The following is a 20,040-nucleotide window of genomic DNA, read 5'->3' as shown; positions in this document are numbered from 1 at the left end:
CTAGTGCATGACAGCCCCGCCGCGCCGTCATGTCGCAGGTCGAGACCAACTGGGATCTCGACAGCGACGAGATTGCATCGATCGCATCCGAAGAGCTCCACGAAAACAGACCCAACCGCTGGAAAGGTCCAAAGTCGACATGGCGCCACTTCACCGAGGAAGAGCGCATGCTGTGGCGCTCGATGAAGCAGCTGCAGGATGAGGACTTGGGCGTGCATTTGTACAACGCCTTTGCGCTGAAGCAACGCGCGACGAACCCAGAGACTGCCAGAGACCTGGTGCTGCAAATGGTGTGCTACCACATTACAGTTTCTTTTACAAGATACGATTGCTAATACGGCCCTAGGATGATGGCCAGGAGGCTGTGTGGGCGCCGCCCAAGATGTGGACGGCCTGGCCCATGCGGCAGAAGCATCTACCACCCCTCGGCCTCTTCAAAGATGAAAGCGATGGAGATGATGAGTTTACTTTTCGTCGCAAGGAGAATACCACGCCGAGCTCTGAGCTGAAAGCGGAACTCATTGCCACGATTCTGCGGACTGCCAAGGAGCGCTTTCGTCGGCGTAAGCCGCCTCAGCCCATCAAGCCGTCGATAGAAACTTCGGCTTCGCCGCGTCTGGGCGATCAAAGCAGCGATTCCTCTTCTGATAATCTAGAGATGGAATTCTCCGCGCGGCCCGCCGAGAAACAAGCTACTGACGTTTCCGTTATTGATGATGAGCAGCCTAATGCACGGGGCGGGAAGAATGCTACTAAGACATACGATCCCGTCGTTTCTGCGGATGATGATCTCTCGGCGTCGCTTCTTAAGCCATCCGTGCAGCATATACTATCGCAACTCGACAAGGCCCTCGCTATTCTACACAACACACGTGTAGCTGGTCTCAGCTACCTGTCCGACTCTTCGGAGACGGAGACGGAGGAGGAGTCGGAAATTTCTCCTGCCTCGACACGAAAACGAGGTCGCGGTCGTCCGCGACTGCCTCCTCAGCCGAGCGCTGCAGCCTCGCCAGGTGGTTCAACTTCACGTCGCGGGCGGCCCAAAAGGGTCCGCGTGCCGGAACACGGCGAAACGCAGGAGCAGATGGAGCTGCGTCTCGCAAGGCTCGGTCACAGACGCCTACCCGCCACTGACGACGACCGCGAGGCGGCGTTCGAGGAATGGCTCCGGCAGGGCGACGAGCGCGTCGCACGCGAGCAGCGCCGGCTCTCCAGCCGGCCTGTCTCCGAGGAGCCCGAGTCGCAGGACGACGATGGCGCTGGCCGCATGCTTGGCGACGACGGCATGGACAGCGAGGCAAGGACCAATGCGGAGAGAAAGATTCATCGCTGGGGCCTGCGCGACTGGAGCGACGTCGTCGGCGCCGCCGCCCTGGCCGGCTTCCCGCCGGGCGTCATTGCGCGCACGACGCAGCGCTGCGCAAACCTGTTTGGGCAGGGCATGGCCCTCTCACGCCTCGACGAGGCACCCGCGGCGCGGGCCGCCGCGAGCGTCCGCATCACCACGTACCAGCCAGAACGCATCCATCTGTCGGCGTCTCCGAGCGATAGCGACGACTCGGACGCCGGTGAGGACTCGGACTACGACGAGATGGAACGCGCAGCTAGCCTGAAGCAGCGCCGCATTGCATCGCGCCAAGCGTCCCTCTCGCGCGCCAGCCGCGAAGCCAGCGCTGACGTGGCCCGCGGCAGAGGCCGGCCAACCGTCACCGCCTCGCCGCGCAGCGGCTCCCAGCAGCACGACGGCCCCGCGTCCCGCTCGCAGTCGCGCTCGCGCTCGCGATCGGTGACGCGGTCCTCGGCAGGGCTCATGTTCTGTCCGCTTGCGTCGTGCGACCGCGCCGCCACCGGCTTCTCGCGGCGCGCCAACCTGCGGCGGCACATGCGCCTCGTGCATCCCGGCCACAACGGGGACGCCGCCGCCGCTGCCGCCGTCGTCGTGGCCGAGGACAGCGAGGACGATACGGTGGGCGCGGTCCACGTCGACGGGTTCCTGCGCACTGTCAACCCGGGCAAGGGCTGGCGCGGCGAGGATGCTCTGAGCAGGAAGAGGAGAGGGGCACACGTGCGAACAGCGACGCCGCCGACCGAGAACATGGATATAGCTTCTTCTTCTGAGGATTCCGAGTAAAAGAATTCCGGATCTACCTCAAACCATCCCATAGGCCTGAGATATTTCTTGTATAGCGCGAGCTATTCTGCAATCATGGGCGGAACAAGTATCTTCTTGACGCATATAGTTGAACATGAACATTGGTTATTGATAAAATGATACCGTTCCTAGTCGTAATTTCTATTACAGTAATATATTTTCCAGCTCTTGCTCACCTATTGAAACCGTCAGACCGCCGGGACGCCGCGCTCAAAACACTTTCAGTCGACACACTAAACAGCAAACACCAAAGAACGCATAGTGAAAAGAACGAAATAAGTGTAATGTGAGCATGTGTAAAAAAAGGGGGGGTATCTAGGGGGAAAAAGTGCTGCAACTAGATTTTTCTTCTTGGCCATCCGTCCGTCCGTCCGTCTTTTGCGTAAACCAAAACCAGCCAAAATCAGCAAACAACGAAAAAGTAAACAATGTCCCCAACCCCGTGAATGATTGTGCATAAAGGACCCCAACGTTGAACTGAACAAGAAACTAAACCAAAAGTCTTTTGGTTTTAAAAGTAGGATGTTATCCCCGATTCGCCATAAAAGAAAAAGAAAAGGGTTGGAGGGTTTCCTTCTCCAGAAACGCCATGGCCTGGCCGATGTGAGAATGCTAAAATGTTTTGCAATTTCGTGTGTCGATGTATTATGTGTAAAAGGTGTGAAGATGTGTAATGGTGTGTTTTGTTCCTTCTTCGGCTGGAAGGGCATTGTCAGATGGCAATGGTATTAGGCCACCTGGTCATAATCGTTGTGAAGGAGGCGTATTATTTAAGTCGTGGGCTCTTTCTCTTGGAGCCACCACCGGCTGTCAGTGCCGAGGGCGGATAGTTTTCGCGTCCCTCTGCCGTGACGGCAGGTCTCTTGATACCTGCCACGCCACGCACATTCCTAGTGCTGCGTTTAAACAGAGGCATCGTCGTATTCTCCGCCGCCGCCGCCGCCGCCGCAGGCATCGACATGATGCTGCTCGCGCGGGGCTCAAAGCCTAGGGGTGCGGGCGCCGTCAGGTTTGACGTGACGTTGGGGTTGACTTCGCGCAGGCTCATGCCGAGCTGGTGATTGTCAGTAACGTTGCTGCCATCACTGGAGCTGGGGGCCGTGACCGCCGCTGCCGAGTCGGCAGGGGACGGGTGCGCCGAGGAGGATGAGCTTGCCTTAGTAGAAGGGGCCGGTGGCTGCGACTGCGGCGACAGGTCGGCAAAGACAATGGTCTGGTCCTGGTCCGTAGAGCGATCCACCACCAACGGCGAGGCCGGCATACTCTTGTCTTCCTCCTCGATGTTTGTGCCCTCGGCAATGTTATTGGTTCGCGGCAAGACGGTTGGGAATTGGTAGACCGCCTTTTGGGGCGTGTCACCCGTGGGCTGGTACTCCTGAAGGGTGGCACTAGAAATGCCCTCGCGCAGGTTTGTCAGCGGCTGGCAAAGCTGCGAATCGAGCGGCTCCAGAGCTTCACGCATATCGCTGGTGTCCAGTTCCATTTCCTCGCCAACATTCCTGATCCTGTCAAACGTAGACTTGAAGTGCGACGAGATGTTGCTGAATGACTGCTCGACAGTGTTGGACAGTGCCTGCACCGACTGTCCATGGCTCTCGTGGTGCGTTGTGTTTTCAGTGCGAGCGTGCGTGACAAAGTCATCAAGCGCGTGCATCTTGGATCCGAGATCCTCGACCTGCTCGTCGACGACACGCACAGTCTCAGCATGCACCGACTTGGCTGTGTTCTGAATCGCCGTGCTATGCTCGCTGGCGGTAGTCCAATCATCCTTGAGCTTTGTTTTGAGTTGTTCTCGAGACTTCTTGACTTCTTCCAGAAGCTCGCCTTCTTTCTCGTCCCACGATTCCATGCCTTCATTGTATTGAGTGACGGCACCTTCCAGAGTGGCGCTGGATTCGGTGACCGATTTTTGGATCTGCGAGGCCTTGTCGGCGAATCTTGATTCCTGTGTCTCAGCCTGCGTGTTGATCAGTGTCGTGATCTGGGAAAGCAGCTTTTGGCGATCCTCTGCGGCTTGTCGTCGCTCTTCGGCGATGACTTCTTGGATACGTAGCGAGGTGCTGGAGCTCTGCAGAACGGCCGCGTTCGTGGCACTTTGGAGCTGGCGTCGAAGGCCATCCGACTCGCTACGCTGGGCCGTGATGTGTTTAAGAAGGTCTTCAAAGATAGATTTGAAGTCTTTGCCCAAGGAAGCATACGAGTTGTGCAGGTGTGTATGCAGATCACCCATCTCGGCAATGACATCGGAAGCAATCTTTTCTGCGGCACCAGAGATGACCTGTAAGCTCTCGCCGACACGCTCCTTCACGCTGTCGCGAATCACATTAATTTCTTCGAGTACCTCGTCCATCTCATCCTTGGATTTTTGTTTCTGTTCCAGCAGGAGCTTCTTAGAGTCAGCAAAGGCATTGAGCTGCTCATCGAGGAAGCTTTGTGTCGTTGACAGCTTCTGGAGTTCTTCGTCGACAAAAGCAGTCATACGTGTTGAGATGCTGGAGATGTGGTCGCGCTGCTCGTCTTGAAAGTCGGCAACGCGGCGCTCAACCATGGACGTTACATCAGAAACTTGAATCTGTGACGTGCCCCAGGTAGCTCTATTGATGGATTGCAGATCCGATTTTCGCTTATTCTTCGCATGCAGTCCACTAACGTCATTGACTGTCCGCTGGAGCTTGTGGATGAGTTCGCCGCCAATCTTGGTCAGCTTTTCTTCCGTAGCCTCGTGAGCTTTTCGGAGCTCAGTCTCCTCGGCAAGTGACTTGTGTGTCATCTTGAGCACCATCTCTACCTCATGAAGAAGTCCCTTTGTACTGTCGAGCTGCGATCGGGTGCCGTCGTGATCTTTCTTCAGTCCCATAAACGAAGTATTTAAAGAGTACAGCTCCTGTGTTTTGTTGCGCAGATTCGTCTCGAGAGTTTCAATCTTGGCGCCTTGCTCCTCGGCCACGATTCTTCGCGACTCGCTTTCTGCCGTCATATCCTCGTACATTTCGTTGGACAAATAAACGCCATTCCGTAGTCTGGTGGATATCAATTCGCTCTTTAATTTTTCGATCTCAGCGGTGAATTCCTTTAGTAGTGTCTTTTTTGGTATGGCGTTGAGTTGTGGTTTGTTCCGGATGTTCTTCGCGCGGAAAGCATATTCGAGTGTTGATATCGTTTCTTCCAAGTTGCTTTTTGATGGTGAGATTGTGGCAATAATGCACGTTTTTGTTCGCCCACCAAGGGAGTCCTGAAGGAGTCGCGTGAGTTTTGATTCTCGGTAGGGGATATGCGCACTGCGGTCGACGAGGGCGTTGATGACGCGGCCAAGAGTCAGAAGCGATTTGTTGATGAGGCCAGCCTCAGCAGCACGTTTGTTCTCGGCCCCCGAGCGCTGAATGTTTTCACTGCCGGCAAGATCGACGAGATTCAGCTTGCCGGCGCTGATAAGATCTTCGGTGCCGTTTTCGTTGACCTTTTTCACATAGGCGGTGATAGTGAATACGGTGTGACTTCGCGAGCTGAGATCGTTGCATTTGGTGGCGGCGACCTGGCGCTTCAAGCTGCCATCTTGTAGCACCCTGATGCCTTCGCTTGAATCTTTGATATGCTTCTCCTCCATGCCCTGCACCATGGTGCCGGCATGACCTTTTCGTGACGCGTCGTCGTAGATTTTGAGTTTGGCGGTCTCTTCGATGGAGAGCAAATCGCGCAACTCTTCATTGTACAGCTCGATAAACGACACCTTGACGCAGTGCTCAGTGTCGTCAAGTTCAAGCTTTCTAAAGAGCTGTTGGAGCACGCGCGGGATGATGCCGGCCTCGTCGGACAGCATGCCCAGCGTCTCCGTCATGTCGCCGGACATTGTGTACGTCTTTCCTGTGCCCGTCTGTCCGTACGCGAAAATTGTACAGTTATAGCCGGAGAGCATCTCCTCGAGGATCGGTCGGACCGTGTCGTCAAAGACCATTTCCTGGTCTGCCGCGGGCGAGAAAACGCGATCATACAAATATGTCTTGTTGCTCAGCGAGTTGGGCCCCATGGACAGGTCGACCTGGCTGCCCTTGACGCCGTCGGCCTTGACGACGACGGCGCTGTTCTCCTTGACCTCGCGCGCGCTGCGACCGCGGCAGCGGACCACAACATTAATGTTGGTCTCCTCGCCGCCAAAGGTGCTCATGCGGGAGCCCGTGTCGAGCTCGTAGTCGCGCTCCTTGCGCTTCGTGCCGATGCCCATGGTGGAGGCGAGGGAGCCGGCGGGCGACGCTGCGCCGGCGCGTATACCGTGGCGCGCGGTCGATGTTCTCGTCGTTTGGCGGACGCTGGTGCGGCTCGAAACGCCGGATCGGACGCTGGAGCTCATGGTTGACCGGCTTGGCTCCCGGTCGGAGCGTTGTCGTAGATGCGCCACTGTGGAAGAGTTCTTCGTGTCTGGTCCCGGATTTCGACGCGTCCGGGACGCCGAGGTGGAAGGCGGGATGGTGGCGGTTGTCGGTGATGGTGAGAAGCTCTGTTGTTTTGCGTCGTTTGCTGTGCTCTCCCGCGTCGCGCCGCTTTTCCAGGATATTATATTCAAGGTATTATAAGCCAAGTTGCTTAGAGCATTGACATAACCCCCGGCATGCAAAGAGCAAATAAGGTGCAGGTCGATCGGTGTGTGCACTGGTGGTGGGGAGGGGCTTGCCGCAGCCGGTCATGGGTGTTATGCTCTTGGTTGCATGGTCTGTGTATTCTGCACCAAATTGTCAAGGCTAGCGTGGAGCCACACGCCCGATATCAACAACACCGAGCAGCGTTTCCACAGCAACCACAGCCACCGTGAAGCAGACGGAGCAGTCTACTGTCTAAGAGTGCAGAAAGAAGTGACTGTGTTTGTGACAGATGCTTGGCCAATACTTTTTTATCTGAGCCTCATTGAATATTTTCATTTCCTTCCATCGCGCCCTGATCCTGTCAGATCAAGCGGCACACTTGGTGTCTCTGCAGCGAGATGCGCGACGCGCCCCACGCCAGCGCCGCCTCACCAAGATAGCTACCCGGCATCTATCATCGACATTCGAATGTAGTATCAGCGATTAATTTTGCGCTCACAAGGCAGGAAATACAGACGCCAGCGTGGCTTAAGCATGAAACTGTACTGTCATTTGCTTAGAATCTTTCATCCTGAGTCTGGCTCGCTCAGAAACTGGACATCGAGTCAGCAATCTTCTGTCACATTCCCAGCGAGGACAGCGCATCAAGACGCTTAATTCAAATACAATTAAAAACCAATCCATATATACGTAAAAGTAAAATACATCCCTTGCTAAAACAAAGCTTACAGGTCCTACTCCACTAGTTTTAATGCAAATGCGACATGTACGATGGCACCGAGTTGAGTCTCATAGGTGCGGATATATGCAGTTGAAAACTCCAGATGCGCAATGGCATGCAAATTTTACTTTTCAGTCGTTGGTGCGACAACAGCAGCGGCGTTTCCAGTCTCCTCGTCGTTGATCTGGTTCTTCTTCCTCTCCTCGGCCTTGAGCGTCTGCAGGCCGGTCTTGTGCTCGGTATGCTGCTTGGACAGAGTGGTCTGCTTGATGAAGAAGCTGGCGACCAGCCCGAGGAAGCAGCTGCAGGTAAAGACGGCGAACATGATTTGGATCGAGTTCCAGTAAGCCGTTCTCACTATCTGGCGGTCATCCACGGGCAGCGACTTGATACGGTCGACATTGGAGGCGGCATCAGTGCCTGCAAACAAGCGCGCAACGTCCGCGCCAAGCTCGGCCGTCAGATGGCCTTGCTGAGCTTGCATCCTGTTGGCGATGACGACACCGCCTACAGCGACCGATGTGGCTGTGCAGAGCTGGCGCACAAACTGTAGACTAGACGTGGCGGCGCCAATATCTCTGGGTGCAACATTGGCTTGAAGAGCGATGAGAGGAGCCTGGAAGTTGGGGCCAATACCCAGGCCAGCAACCATCTGGAAGAGCACAATGCGTTCCCAGTGAGGGCGATCTCCGAGATAAGTGAAGAGACCAAAGCCAAGAGTTGACAAGGCTAGGCCACTGGTAATGACAATCTTGTACTTGCCAGTCTTGTTGATGAAAAAGCCAACAAAGGCAGACATGAGGGACATGACAGAGACAAACGGCAGCAGATATACACCCGAGAGCAGGGAGTTGGCACCGAGGACTGACTGGAAATACAGAGGCAGGTAGTAGCTTCCAGAGATGAAGGTGAAGGCGTGCAGCGACGAGGTCACGTATGTGGCGATGCTGGTTCGAGTGTTGAATAGCCGAACAGGAATGACGGGGAACTTGGCGATGCGCGATTCATACAAGAGGAAAATGGCAATAGCCACGACGCCGAATACAATGAGGCAAATGACGGTGGCAGAGTTCCAAGGATACTGGCTGCCGCCGAATTCCAGGCCCATGAGCAGCATAATGGTTCCGCCAACGATGAGGACGTTGCCGACCCAGTCAATGGCAGCCAGGCCGGCCTTGACAGGCGTGCGGGGGTTGTGCAGCTTGAGGAAGAAGAGCAGGATGGCAAAGGCGAGACCGCCGCAGGGCAGGTTGACCCAGAAGCACCAGCGCCAGGAGACCTTTTGGGTAAAGGCGCCGCCGATGATGGGGCCAATGGCCGAGGCGACGGCCCAGATCATGCCGAGGAAGCCAAAGTAGACGCCGCGCTTGCGGGCGGAGAAGAGGTCGGCGACGCAGATGTTGGGGAGGACAATGGTGCCGCCGCCGCCGACGCCCTGGATGGCGCGGGCGGCGATGAGCATGCCCATGCTGGTGCTGAGGGCGCAGAGCAGCGAGCCGACCCAGAAGACGACGACGGCCGTCATGAGGATGGGCTTGCGGCCGAAAATGTCCGACAGCTTGCCCCAGGTGGGCACGAGGGCGGCGCTGCCGAGCATGTAGGCGCTGCCGATCCAGACGTAGCCCGACGTCGAGTGGAAGTGGGCCGAGATGGTCGGGACGGCGGTCGTGACAATGGTCATGTCGAGGGCGGCGAGGAAGAGGGCGATGCAGAGGGCGACCATGACGAGCGTGGTCTCGAGCTTGGTGCGCTGCGCCTCGGGGGCCACGGCCGGCGCCTTGCCATGGCCATTGCCGTCGGGAGATGTCGAAGACGTGGGTGTTGCGTTGTCGGTGGTGGTGGTGGTGACGGCTGCGGGTGCCTCGAGGGTTTGTGGCTCTTTGGACTCCTTCTCTGGGCTCGGCGGCGAGGGTGTGGCGGGCGTCTCAAGCGGCGTCGAATAGCCATCCGCTTCCTTGCTGTTCAGATCGGCATTGATGGTGGTGCCGTCTGCACTGAGACGGTGCTCAGATTTGTGCGACATGGCGGCAACGGCAGCGGCAGCGGCAGCGGCCAATGTGATTTAAAAAAACTGCTTGTCGGATATAACTAGAGCCCTGTCTCAGCATGCAGTGTTGTGTTGGACCTGCATAACTCTGCGCCAGGTTTAGCCACCGTGCAGGATGAGAATGCAGCAAAGGACAGGTCCGGCGATTTAAGGAGAAGGAATAATAGCAAAAGATCTGATATAGAAAAGGAAGAAAGAGACAAAGAAGGAGTCATTGGCCGGGACGGTCAAGAAAGGGTAGCGTTTCGTTAGTGGATGCGTCGTGGGGGCCCGATGAATAACTTTTCACTTGGCAGGTGGCCGTCGCCCGCAGCGTCAACGGGGCGTGGGATGTCCGACGACCGACGAGTCAACATGGCGCGGTTTTGTGGCCTTGTATATACAAAACTTGCGCAATATCAATTACGGAATGGATGACAAAGCGACCTTGCTACTCAGTGACCTATTTGGGGTCTGAAAAGCGAAGAAAACCTGGACCGAAAGCTGCAACAATAGGCCCGTTTGTCACTCGACGCAGTCACTCACCCCAACTCAACTAGTTACCCAGTACCAGTAACTAACTAACGTTAGGTACCAGGACTGGCGGCGGCAGCCGTTGTGGGCCGCCACCAAACAAAATGGACGGTGGGCCGCTTCCGGAGCCCAGCAGCGCAAAGAAGGAAGACGCCAGGAGCCTGCATAAAAAGGAATACAAAATCCATGATCTCACTCCGCACTAAATCCCAAGTCCAGACACTCTTTGTCAACTACCGTTTTCAAGCCCGGAATGAAAAGTCGCCGAGCCTGCGGGCGGCCTAGCCCTGCCAGCTCATTGCAGCCACGCCGACGACGGCCGGCACAAGTACCCACGCCTCCCGTCGGATTTAAAGCCGGAGCAACCTAAAGTACGCCGGCTTCCTATTGCGGCAGTGCAAATACTACCCTCCAAGAGCCACTCCGGCTGTAAAGCACCTTCGTGTACTCGGCCGTCAAAGGTAATCGTGCGCAATTTTCTGTCCCCTGAACGATGGATATGATTATGGAAAACGGCGGCAGAGGAAAAAGATCAAGGCACCCTCCATATCGATCGTATCGGATAACATGGCGTCGGAACGATCAGCTCCACATATGCACCCCAGCTGGACCTGGCCAGAGCAGTTCTACAAAGCAGTTGTGCAAATCAGTTCTGGGATTCCTGTTATATACTAATATTGTATGCTCTCTGTCTTGCAAGTTCAAAAAAATTTAATAATCCCTCAACGCCGAGCCAGAATAAATCGTCCATGGAAACAGTAGCATGAATGGCCCCCAAACAGTTGTGCAGTCTCACTGCATCACTGCATCACTGCATCACTGCATCACTGCATCACTGCATCAAAAAATCGTCACCGTGCTAATGTAGCCATTCCTCAGCACCTCAAACACCAGCCCCGGAAATCCGTACAGCGTCGTCGTCGAGTCGCTGTTGGTCTCGGCCCGCCGCGCGCCGCTCTCCTCCCATCCGCCCAGAAACTCGCAGCTGCTTCCCGGACTGTCGCCCCAGCCCCGATTAAGGACCATACCCCGCTGTCGCGCCTGGGACTTGCCGTTCGGCAGCTCGCTCTCCCACGTCTTGTTCATGAGCGCCTCGACGTGCTCAAACTCCATCTCCGACGTCACCGCCTCGTCCTGCCGCCCGGGGTAGGCAATCTCCCAGCGGCAGCGCCTGTGGCGGTTGAACTCGTAGGATCCCGGAATGTTTCCGTGCAGAACAATCTTGGTCACCACCAGCCGATCAGGGTGGTGCATCTTGACGGCGACAGGATCCGGAGACCCGTTTTGCTGGCCAGGTGGTGCCTGGGATGGCTCTGTCGGCTTCGAGAGCAGCACATCGAAACCCATGTAAAAGTAATTGTAAAAGCATTCTCCCGAAGGGTTCACTGTGATTTCCTCGTCGATGGCTTCTTCGTTATCGGAATCGTCCGAGCCAGTGTTCATCGAAGACTGGTCCGTGTCCGTGATGGCCTCGTCTGCGCGACCTGGATCGGCGCCATCGCTTCTCCCTCTCGCAGCTCCTGGTATCCGCCCTTGGTGAACGTCCATTTTCTCATCATTCTTGCGATAGATGGCATTTGGAGGTCCCAGTTCCATGACCAGCTCTTGAGGCGTCGTCTGGCCGAGTTGAATGAAAAAGCCGCTATTGGTCCACTTGCGAGACATTTGCAGCTTGCCTCCTCCATGGATTCGAACGAGGGACACTTCATCAGGGTACACCTCTTTGGTCCTCGGAAACACAGTCGACGATTTGATGCTGGGCAGCACTTCCGTCCACAGCGTGGGTCTCGCATCGGCCCAGGATTCTCCACTGAACACGGCCATGGACGTCGCTACTTGGCTGGACGAAGCCGACAGGAGAGACACGACGTCCTTGTCGGGAGAGTAGGCGGAAGCTGCCATGGGAAAGTTGAAAGCCACTCCGGGATACGACAGCACGTAGATGCCCATGCCCTGACCGCCGCTTGACGACGGAATGAACTCGCCGGCGTAGGTCGGGCCTAGCAGTCGCTGGTATATGTGTCGAAATGTCGGACCGGAGGAGGACTCGCCGGGGATGGGCGACCCGGGCTCCGACGTGCTGTTTGCCGGCCGTACCAGGTCGCGGTCTTTGAATGTGATGTGGTTCTTTGTAAAGTCGGTGATTTCAATAAGCCGGAGCCGCTGCTCGGGACCATCGAACCGCAGTCGCATGCCGTTTTGTGGCAGCAGAATGCAGACCGGGTCTGTAACAGGCCTTTCCGTTGAGTGCACGACGTCGATCTTGGGGAACCGCTGCGGCTCGGCTTTGAGCCGGGTCAGGACATCGTGGAGGGAGGCGCCGAGGACTGCCGCAAGTCAGTCAACGCGGGGCAACATTAAAAGGCCACGGTATACCAACCTAGAAAGCCCAAAGCTCGACCGGGATGCAGTTGTGCGCTGAACAGCGACATGCTGAAATGTAAAGCTGGGCCGCTTGCGCGGCCGTTTGGCGGGGTATGTACGAGTAGCTTATCGGAGCTCCTGTTGCTTGGTGGCCTGCTGCATCAACGCGTGTATGCGGACGTGTTTGTGCTGAGACTCGTCAAAATTCAGAGTCGATATTTCGAAAAGTAGTGATGAAGCTACATGCGTGACATGTGAAATGCGGACGAGGTGAAGAGGGCCATGCAGTGATGTCACGAGCTGAAGGGACCAGGCGACGCTATCGGGCCCCCGCCGTGGAAGCCGCATGACACGGACGGCTGCGCAGGCGGACAGTCGTGGATGGTGGAACGGCTGACCATCGAATTGTCCTAGTGGGGCGGTCTGAACTGAAGGACGCTAACTAAAATTCTTCCGAAAATACCGTGCCCAACAAGTCGATGGCCGCGCGTTATTGGCCATGACGCCCCTTCGCTTTGGTCGCAGAGCCGCACAGCCCTTCAGCCTTCATAAACAGCCCACTAATACCTAACCATTGGCCAACCTTGTTGTGTTGGTGCGTCGCCCGCTGTAGCCTGCTGCGAGTATCCAGTCGTCAAAGTCCGCTCGGCACCAATACGGCAACGGGTTAGCACCAGCCCTAGCATCGCGACTCGATCTGGACAGCCACGGGAGGATTCCGTAATCATAACCGTGGTAAAAGACACGGCGAACCTTAAAATTGGCCCAACGACATGCGCGACCTCCAGCTTACAGCCGTCTTTGCCGGCTCGATATGGTCAACATGAGATTCTCAGCACAATACTCCCCATTTCCTTGGTTTGAATCTGCTTTGGCTACGACATCATGAGGAAGCCTAGATGAAGCTTAGTCATTGCAGGTGCTCGGTGCTATGTTGTAATGTTTTCGAAGTCGCACACACGCGCCGGGCGAGCTTGACGAGAGCCTCAACATGGGACACGTCACGCCCTAACAACAACGACTAGAAAGCACAGACGCCACAAAGGCGCGAAGTTTCGAGAAACAAGAAATAGGGCCTTTAATATACAAATAACCCTCGAGCTAAAGCATGTTGCTTGAGGGATCCCGCCTCCGTTCCGGTCCCAACGTCCCGCCCGAACGTAATGCCTGCCAGCTACCCACTTCCATGGCAGCATTGCTCCGCCTATGGCTGACCGAGAAACGTTTTCCCGGCAACGTTGATTAGCTGACGGGCCGTCATAGCACTCGTAATATTTGTACTTACCCGCATGAGCCCTACAACAGCCTCCGCCGATAACGTGCTCTCCAGGGGTCCATGGTGCCGTGGCTATTATACCGGTCTCACACAGCCAGTCAACCTCCCGTGTCCGTCTCTTGATGCTGTAAACAATACATGATAGCATAACTGTATAACAGTCATCACATGTTTTCAATTTGTAATAGAGTTATGTCGTACAAGTTTCAGTTTCATGTATAAGAGAGATACCCTGTCCCTCCTGCGGCTCTGTTCACTGAAATTAACGACACCCAATCATTTCTTACACACCATGTCGGAAGCCGGCCCATCTAAAACGGAAAATCCTTTCAAATCTGGCAGTGAAAGTGATCAATCTGAAGCACAGAGCGATCATAGCCGAAGCCCAAGCGACCACAAGCCTCCTTCTGCTGCTCCAGCATCCAAGGAGGAACCTGAACGGGAGACCAAAGAGGGAGACGGGGAGAAGAAGAAGAACAAGAAAGGACACTTTAAGAAGTTTTGGAAATGGTACACCATTGGGGTTGTGCTGGGACTGGCTATTATTTTGCCCCTCTTGTTGGTCAAACTCGCCAAGCGAAAGTAGCCACGCGACTGACGGAATCCCCGACGCAGCTTCAAAGTTTTCATACCACTCATCATCGCCCGCTTCATCAACTCTCGCGACATCATAGTACAACACGCTTCCGTCTTCATCAGGAACTCGAGGGAGATTGACTTTGCTGCCAATGCCTCCGTCCTGTCGCCGCTGGGCGCCAGGGTCGGCGACCTCGAGTTCACCCTCCACGACACCACCCAAGATCAGCCGCCAACCGTGCTCAGCGCGGACATTAAGGGTTTCCCGATTGACAAATCTACAAAGATTGATATCCGGAAAGGGACACTGCATATCAATGACTCGGACGCGCTTGTGAACTGGGCTGATCGCTTCATCGACAGCGAGACGATCCCGTTTGACGTGCGTGTCAAGGGTCTCGATGTCTTCCTCGGCAGCCTCAGCTACAGCTTCAACCTCGCACGACCTATCAGCATCAACGGCCTTCGCGGGCTCGCCGACATTACAGTGAATGAGGTCAAGCTCCTGTTGCCGCCTGTCGACAACAAGAACGTCCAAGCAAACATTAGCTTTTCCAACCCGAGCTCCATTAGCGCGCAGGTTGGCAACGTGACGGTCGAATTGCTCGTCAACGACATTAGCATCGGCCAGGCGCTGGCGTATAATGTCAGTCTGGTGCCGGGGGCCACCAATGTTTTCATTGACGGCCTCGTGAACATTCCGACCATCATCAACAACCTCGGCACCATCCTGCGCGGCCAGGCATCGCAGTTGTCTGCTGGACACGTTACAATCCAGCTGAAAGTCACTAGTTTTACAATGTACGGAGAGAAGATTGATTTTTTGAAGACGCTACTTAGCAAAAGGGTGCTGAACGGCAAGGTACCGCTCGTCGCGCTGATCAATGGGGCCGGCACAAGCATACTCAAAAGTGGCTTGGTGGGCATAGGCATGGCTAACGGAACTTCTATGGGCGACGTCAATTTACTTGATGCGATTGGGGATGTGTTTTCGAACGCGACTCTGCTGGACAGGATCCAAGGTCATTGGCAAAAACGACGTGCAAGGCGCTGAAAGAGGCTTTTTGAGTTTTGATGGACTGTTCGTCCCGTAATGCTAGATATTTTCCTAATTTTGATAGAGGTGAATTTGATCAAATAATTTGGATGCCATATCGAGGAAAACCAAACAATGGCAAGCGGCCGACGACGAATATTCTGACGTTATGGCGCTTTTGATGCGAGAAAACCAAACAAGCTTCATTGAAAGCGAGAGAAACCCCCCTTCAAGCTACGTGAGCCTCGAAGGAACTTCAATTCCCTACATCGTACTTGTACACTGTCTTCAACCGCCATGATCGTACCAGGCCGTCATAGCCGAAGTACCGACTTCAGAAGATCGGTAGCGAATGCAGGTACTGCTTTCCCTACGCCTTCAACAGCTTTTCTTAAGACTTCATCCCTGCCCACTTCCGCAAGACGCTCGTCAAGGTTTCTTACGAGTATTTCCCGCAGTGCCAGACCCCCATCTGCATCGATGGCATATATGTCTGGTACAGAGCCAAGAAGCGCAAGTGCGTTGCTCTCCGATGCGACCGAAGCGTCGAAGTTTTCTCTCGCAATCTCGAAAAGAGCCGAGATCAGGTACTTGTCCGCCAACGCTACCATTTGCGCGTGAAAACATGCGTCTCTGCAAATGTCGTCGGCCACGGACGAGTCGGTAGGCGGAGCCGCGTATGTACCAGTGTACATGAATTCGACCATTTTGCAGACTGCGATAAATGTGGCGTCTTCGATTTCGTATTCTCCGTTTTGCTCTTCCTGGGTCTCGTCAGCGTGCGTGCCAGCAACGTGCAAGGAGAGGCGCCTGTCTACCGTGGAGGGCCCTGAAATGGCCGTCAGAAATACAGGCGAATGTGAGCCGAGGATGATTCTGTGCACAAAGAGTGACCCTCCATCGCACAGAGCTTGAAATCAACGAACGCTGCGTCAATCAAATTTCTACCTTGTTAGAAAAACTCGCTGCTCGTGTGGCAGAAAACGAATCACCTACTGCCAAAGGCTATCCGTGAAGGCGCACGAGAGAGGCATACTCTTGAGGCGGAAGGAATAGTTGCGGGAGAGCAGGTAGTAAAGAGTGAAATTTTGATTTTCATGACGCTTGAGCTTCGCGGAAAGAGAAATCTTCGTTTGCAAGTCACCGAAGGGCATCTGCCGGCCCGGCAGCATTCGTCCGTCACTTGCGAAAGCGCCGAAAAATTACCAAAATAGCCAAACATACAGGATAGAAAAATTTGAGGCAGAATCATCTTCTTGTAAGCACGGAAATTGGTACAATCTATTGAGGCTCGAACAATATACCTCCTCAGCGCTGTCTGTCCCTGGCAGCGTAACCAGAGGTTGCAGCTAACTATATTTCTTCAACAGTGATGGTCCCAAAAATAAGCCGTGTGGTAAGCCTCAAGTAGCGAGAAGCTAGTGAATTTCCTTAAGTGGGAAAAGGTTGAAATTCCTCGATTTTAGTAAAACTAGAGGCATCTAGAACTGAGCGAAAGAATAGCTGCAAGAGGCTCATTTGGCACCAGACTTTTTACATCTAGTGCATCGCCAACCCAAAACATCAACAATGGTAAAAATGCTGCAGTCGCATCCGCGTCGAATACGAGCCCCTTCTGCCCAGATCAGCTCCATGAACAAGACAACAAAACCCGGGCTCTTTGAAGCAATCACATTAATTGCTGCAGTAAAATCAGGGGAACGAGGAATCGTTTGCATACGATGCCTCAACTCGATACATAGGATTTTTCGCAAATTCCAGACACCTTTTCCTTGCAACTCATATACCGCGGGAAACGCGTTGAGGAGGGTCACAGTGTCTTTCATGTTGTGGGCAGCGACACAGCAAACGTGAAAACTTTGCTGTGAAAAATAAGAGGCCCTGCCGCTTCGTGTGTCGAGGCAGTTTCGTCCGTGATTGCTGTCGGGGCTTCATAGTCGCCGCTGTAGAAGCAGTCGACGGCCGCGCTCACGACATCAGCTGCGAAGTCTTGAATTTCGTAGAATCCATTCGAGCTTTCCTGTTGCGGTGCGTCAGAGTGGATGACACTGGTCTGCAGGGCTTCCTCGTACCTTGAAGGGGCCAGTGCAGGCTGTCTTCAGAACCGGAGACTGGATGCCGAGGATGAGCTTGTGAACTTTGATGGTCCTGCCTTGACATCGAATTTCGTAGTCGCAGTGCTCTCCGTTTTTCCGAGCCCTTGTACGGTGTGAGGGTGGTCAGGGAGATTGCCGAGACGTGAGCAACAAATACCTACTTGGCAAGCCGCTCCGCGAAACCGGCGGGCAGAGGCATTGCAGCTGTCTTCGGCAATGCTTTGTAGTTGGAGAAGTCGAAGTTCTAGGCTGGTCTAGAAACGTGTTTCGCCATTTATACAGGCGGTGCATTTGCAAGGTCTTGCGTTTGCTTCTCTCCTCGCACCGAGTCCGCTGCATCACGGGCGCGAAGCTCGCTGTAGAGTAACCCGCTGCACCTCTGCGGACTTGGAAGTCGCCCCATGTAGCACCCAAGACGTGGATAGCCGGGTCCAAACTTGGTTGGCAAGCACTGACAGGACTATATGGCTCAATATAGTTGGAATGAGTTCGAAAGATACAAGGGCTGGAATATCCCTGAATTTAGCGGTACCCTGAGGTCGGATTGTGCGCGATCTGCGGAATGGTCTCGTCTCAGTCGTAAAGCAGCTTCCGGTCAGGTTGGGCCGCCATCGACTCGCAGCGGGCGGCAGCTCCTGAAGAGTGCCACCGGCCAAGCGAAACGCAAGTATTGTACCAAAATTATTCATAAAAATATAATCTATAAACACATGTCTGTCGTTTATGATGTTTGTGCTAGTGGCAGGCCATGGACAGCAGGCTCATTACGCATCGATTTGTGATGGAACCCACCTGTCATCTGTTCGAAAACCCCAAGGCCCAGAAGGGGTATACAAACTACAGTGATGGATGACAATATAATTTTGCAATAATATTATCACAAGACGCACTCCATATTTGCCGCCGCATTTACACAGAAACTCGATACCTTCTGCGTTGATCTCGACGATTTGCTGTTTGGTTCCTCCTGTGCCTCCGTGGAGCCGCGCCGTACACCACGACATTTTTTGTGAGGGTGACACATCTTTGCAACGGTGATTCACATCTGTGCGACTTCTTGTATGCGATGCCTGTCACGTGTTGTGATTATCAATGGTCTTTAAAAGCAATGCCCGCTCTGTAGAGCCCAGGAAGTGAGCCCTGGCGAGTCAAGAATCGATAGCTATTGAGCAACGTTATAATGGTTGATTATAGCAAATGGGTGAGTTTAGCAGTAATGTTTTACATGATGCGACACTGAGGACGGTTTTTCAGCAAAACATGGAACTCAGTGATGACTCCGATGTCGAATGTCTTCCCGGCATTGACAAGCGATCCTACATGGAATTCCTGCGACGCACCAAGCACGCAGAGCGAGAGCGGCGCAAAGGAGAAATCGAAGCCCTCAAAAACAAGCATTCTGAGAACGTAGTAGTTGCGCAACAAGTATCAAACTTGATCACATCATTGAAGGCAGATACGGCCAGCAAATCATCCGACCAAGATCCATTCGAAACTGCAGTTGGCATAGTTATGCAATGGAGCCTCCAAGGTGTCAAAAGCTCTGAGAGCCCACCGCCGCCTCCGGGCGACTTGGCTCAGAAGACACCGGAACCAACTTCGTCCGAGAAGATACTCGGCTTCTTGAATGATTTGGAAAAGGGGCTCAATGAGCAACACCCTGGCGAGTGCTACCGTCGCGACGCCATTCTGGATGGACTCGCAGCCCACATCACAGACATTGAAAGCCAGCAGGCTGAGATTGCTGAAAAGATCAGCATCTTACAAGCGAAGGATGCGGATAAGATCACCAGCGAATGCTATCGTACTGGTTTCAACAGCTCTGATATCAAAAAGGCAGGCACTGCAGGTCCAGAGAGCGACGACGAGTCATCTGCATCTTCCTCTGAAGATGACGACAAGCTGCCGGCAACGCCAGCCGCGATTGCCTTTGGCGAGCTCACGCCGTCCGACCTCGCAGGGAGCCAGGCCCTCATCGCTTGCCACCCAGAGATTCTGCGAGACAGCGAAGTGAATGCACTCCTCGCCAAAGCTTTCAAAGCCGCCACAAAGAACAAAAAAGACCCAAAGGTCCGACAATACGTGCATCAGGCAATGATACTTGAGTACTGCTACAAGCCCGAGCCCAAGGGTCCGGCCGCGTTCTTCAGACGCATGGTCGCTCCTGGGGGCGAGCTGATACGGCAGTTTCACCAGCATGTCGCATTGCGACTGCATCGCTTCCTCAATCTTGTCGAGACCAACCCAAAGCGCCGACGCCGCAAGGGTGACCAAATCCAGCTGTTCGACGCTGAGCCCGGCAGGCATGCCCGCATCGGAGTCCCGGCCGTCGGCAGCGCGGAGCGAACAATCTTTGACAAGTTTCCATCGCAGATGCGAGAGGCGCTGGAGACTGGCTCTCGCAACAGAGTCAACCAAGTCCTGGGCAGAATGAAGTTTGCCGAGGCGAAGGAGATGGTCGCCTTGATGGGTGAGGTAAGCATTGCCGCCCCGTGTCTAATCGCATTCTGCATGTCAGCTAACATGGAAAACAGGCAAAGTGCATAAGCGTTCGAAAAGAGACTTTGGATGGAACTGGGGGAGAAGGGGAGGAGTTGCGGCAGCTGCCTGCGTCGTCATAGGCCGGACGACACACCCTGTGCTAGTATGGCCTAGAAGCAGCGAAATGTAGATGTGGCAGAGGGA

At 54.6% G+C, this 20,040-nt stretch overlaps 8 protein-coding genes across 8 annotated transcripts; 3 read left to right on the top strand and 5 right to left on the bottom strand.

Annotated features, from left to right (window-relative positions):
• Window positions 1–29: 29 nt before the first annotated feature.
• LMH87_006562 (uncharacterized protein) lies at window positions 30–2,131 on the top strand (the record flags this gene model as incomplete). Its single annotated transcript, XM_056204470.1, has 2 exons — window positions 30–290; window positions 347–2,131. The coding sequence occupies 2 exons, from the start codon at window positions 30–32 to the stop codon at window positions 2,129–2,131; spliced, it is 2,046 nt and encodes a 681-aa protein (XP_056059824.1).
• A 787-nt stretch (window positions 2,132–2,918) lies between these two features.
• On the bottom strand, window positions 2,919–6,497 carry LMH87_006561 (uncharacterized protein; the record flags this gene model as incomplete). The annotated part of the gene is made up of 2 exons (XM_056204468.1): window positions 2,919–3,206; window positions 3,309–6,497. 2 exons carry the CDS (start codon window positions 6,495–6,497, stop codon window positions 2,919–2,921), a joined length of 3,477 nt encoding a protein of 1,158 aa, XP_056059823.1.
• A 1,074-nt stretch (window positions 6,498–7,571) lies between these two features.
• LMH87_006560 (uncharacterized protein) lies at window positions 7,572–9,470 on the bottom strand (the record flags this gene model as incomplete). Its single annotated transcript, XM_056204467.1, has 1 exon — window positions 7,572–9,470. The coding sequence occupies one exon, from the start codon at window positions 9,468–9,470 to the stop codon at window positions 7,572–7,574; it is 1,899 nt and encodes a 632-aa protein (XP_056059822.1).
• Window positions 9,471–10,847: 1,377 nt separating this feature from the next.
• Window positions 10,848–12,439, bottom strand: LMH87_006559 (uncharacterized protein; the record flags this gene model as incomplete). The annotated part of the gene is made up of 2 exons (XM_056204466.1): window positions 10,848–12,334; window positions 12,388–12,439. 2 exons carry the CDS (start codon window positions 12,437–12,439, stop codon window positions 10,848–10,850), a joined length of 1,539 nt encoding a protein of 512 aa, XP_056059821.1.
• A 1,500-nt stretch (window positions 12,440–13,939) lies between these two features.
• On the top strand, window positions 13,940–15,277 carry LMH87_006558 (uncharacterized protein; the record flags this gene model as incomplete). The annotated part of the gene is made up of 2 exons (XM_056204465.1): window positions 13,940–14,205; window positions 14,263–15,277. The coding sequence occupies 2 exons, from the start codon at window positions 13,940–13,942 to the stop codon at window positions 15,275–15,277; spliced, it is 1,281 nt and encodes a 426-aa protein (XP_056059820.1).
• A 316-nt stretch (window positions 15,278–15,593) lies between these two features.
• LMH87_006557 (uncharacterized protein) lies at window positions 15,594–16,431 on the bottom strand (the record flags this gene model as incomplete). Its single annotated transcript, XM_056204464.1, has 5 exons — window positions 15,594–15,629; window positions 15,703–16,023; window positions 16,078–16,135; window positions 16,186–16,203; window positions 16,256–16,431. The coding sequence occupies 5 exons, from the start codon at window positions 16,429–16,431 to the stop codon at window positions 15,594–15,596; spliced, it is 609 nt and encodes a 202-aa protein (XP_056059819.1).
• Window positions 16,432–17,081: 650 nt separating this feature from the next.
• On the bottom strand, window positions 17,082–17,554 carry LMH87_006556 (uncharacterized protein; the record flags this gene model as incomplete). The annotated part of the gene is made up of 3 exons (XM_056204463.1): window positions 17,082–17,279; window positions 17,332–17,458; window positions 17,517–17,554. The coding sequence occupies 3 exons, from the start codon at window positions 17,552–17,554 to the stop codon at window positions 17,082–17,084; spliced, it is 363 nt and encodes a 120-aa protein (XP_056059818.1).
• A 981-nt stretch (window positions 17,555–18,535) lies between these two features.
• LMH87_006555 (uncharacterized protein) lies at window positions 18,536–19,976 on the top strand (the record flags this gene model as incomplete). Its single annotated transcript, XM_056204462.1, has 3 exons — window positions 18,536–18,556; window positions 18,610–19,830; window positions 19,890–19,976. The coding sequence occupies 3 exons, from the start codon at window positions 18,536–18,538 to the stop codon at window positions 19,974–19,976; spliced, it is 1,329 nt and encodes a 442-aa protein (XP_056059817.1).
• Window positions 19,977–20,040: the final 64 nt, after the last annotated feature.

The sequence above is a fragment of the Akanthomyces muscarius genome, chromosome 1 (genome assembly GCF_028009165.1).
Source record: "Akanthomyces muscarius strain Ve6 chromosome 1, whole genome shotgun sequence".
In the NCBI taxonomy this organism is placed as follows: domain Eukaryota; kingdom Fungi; phylum Ascomycota; class Sordariomycetes; order Hypocreales; family Cordycipitaceae; genus Akanthomyces; species Akanthomyces muscarius.
Note: the sequence above shows the minus strand (reverse complement) of the source record. Positions and strands in the feature narration are given on the sequence as shown.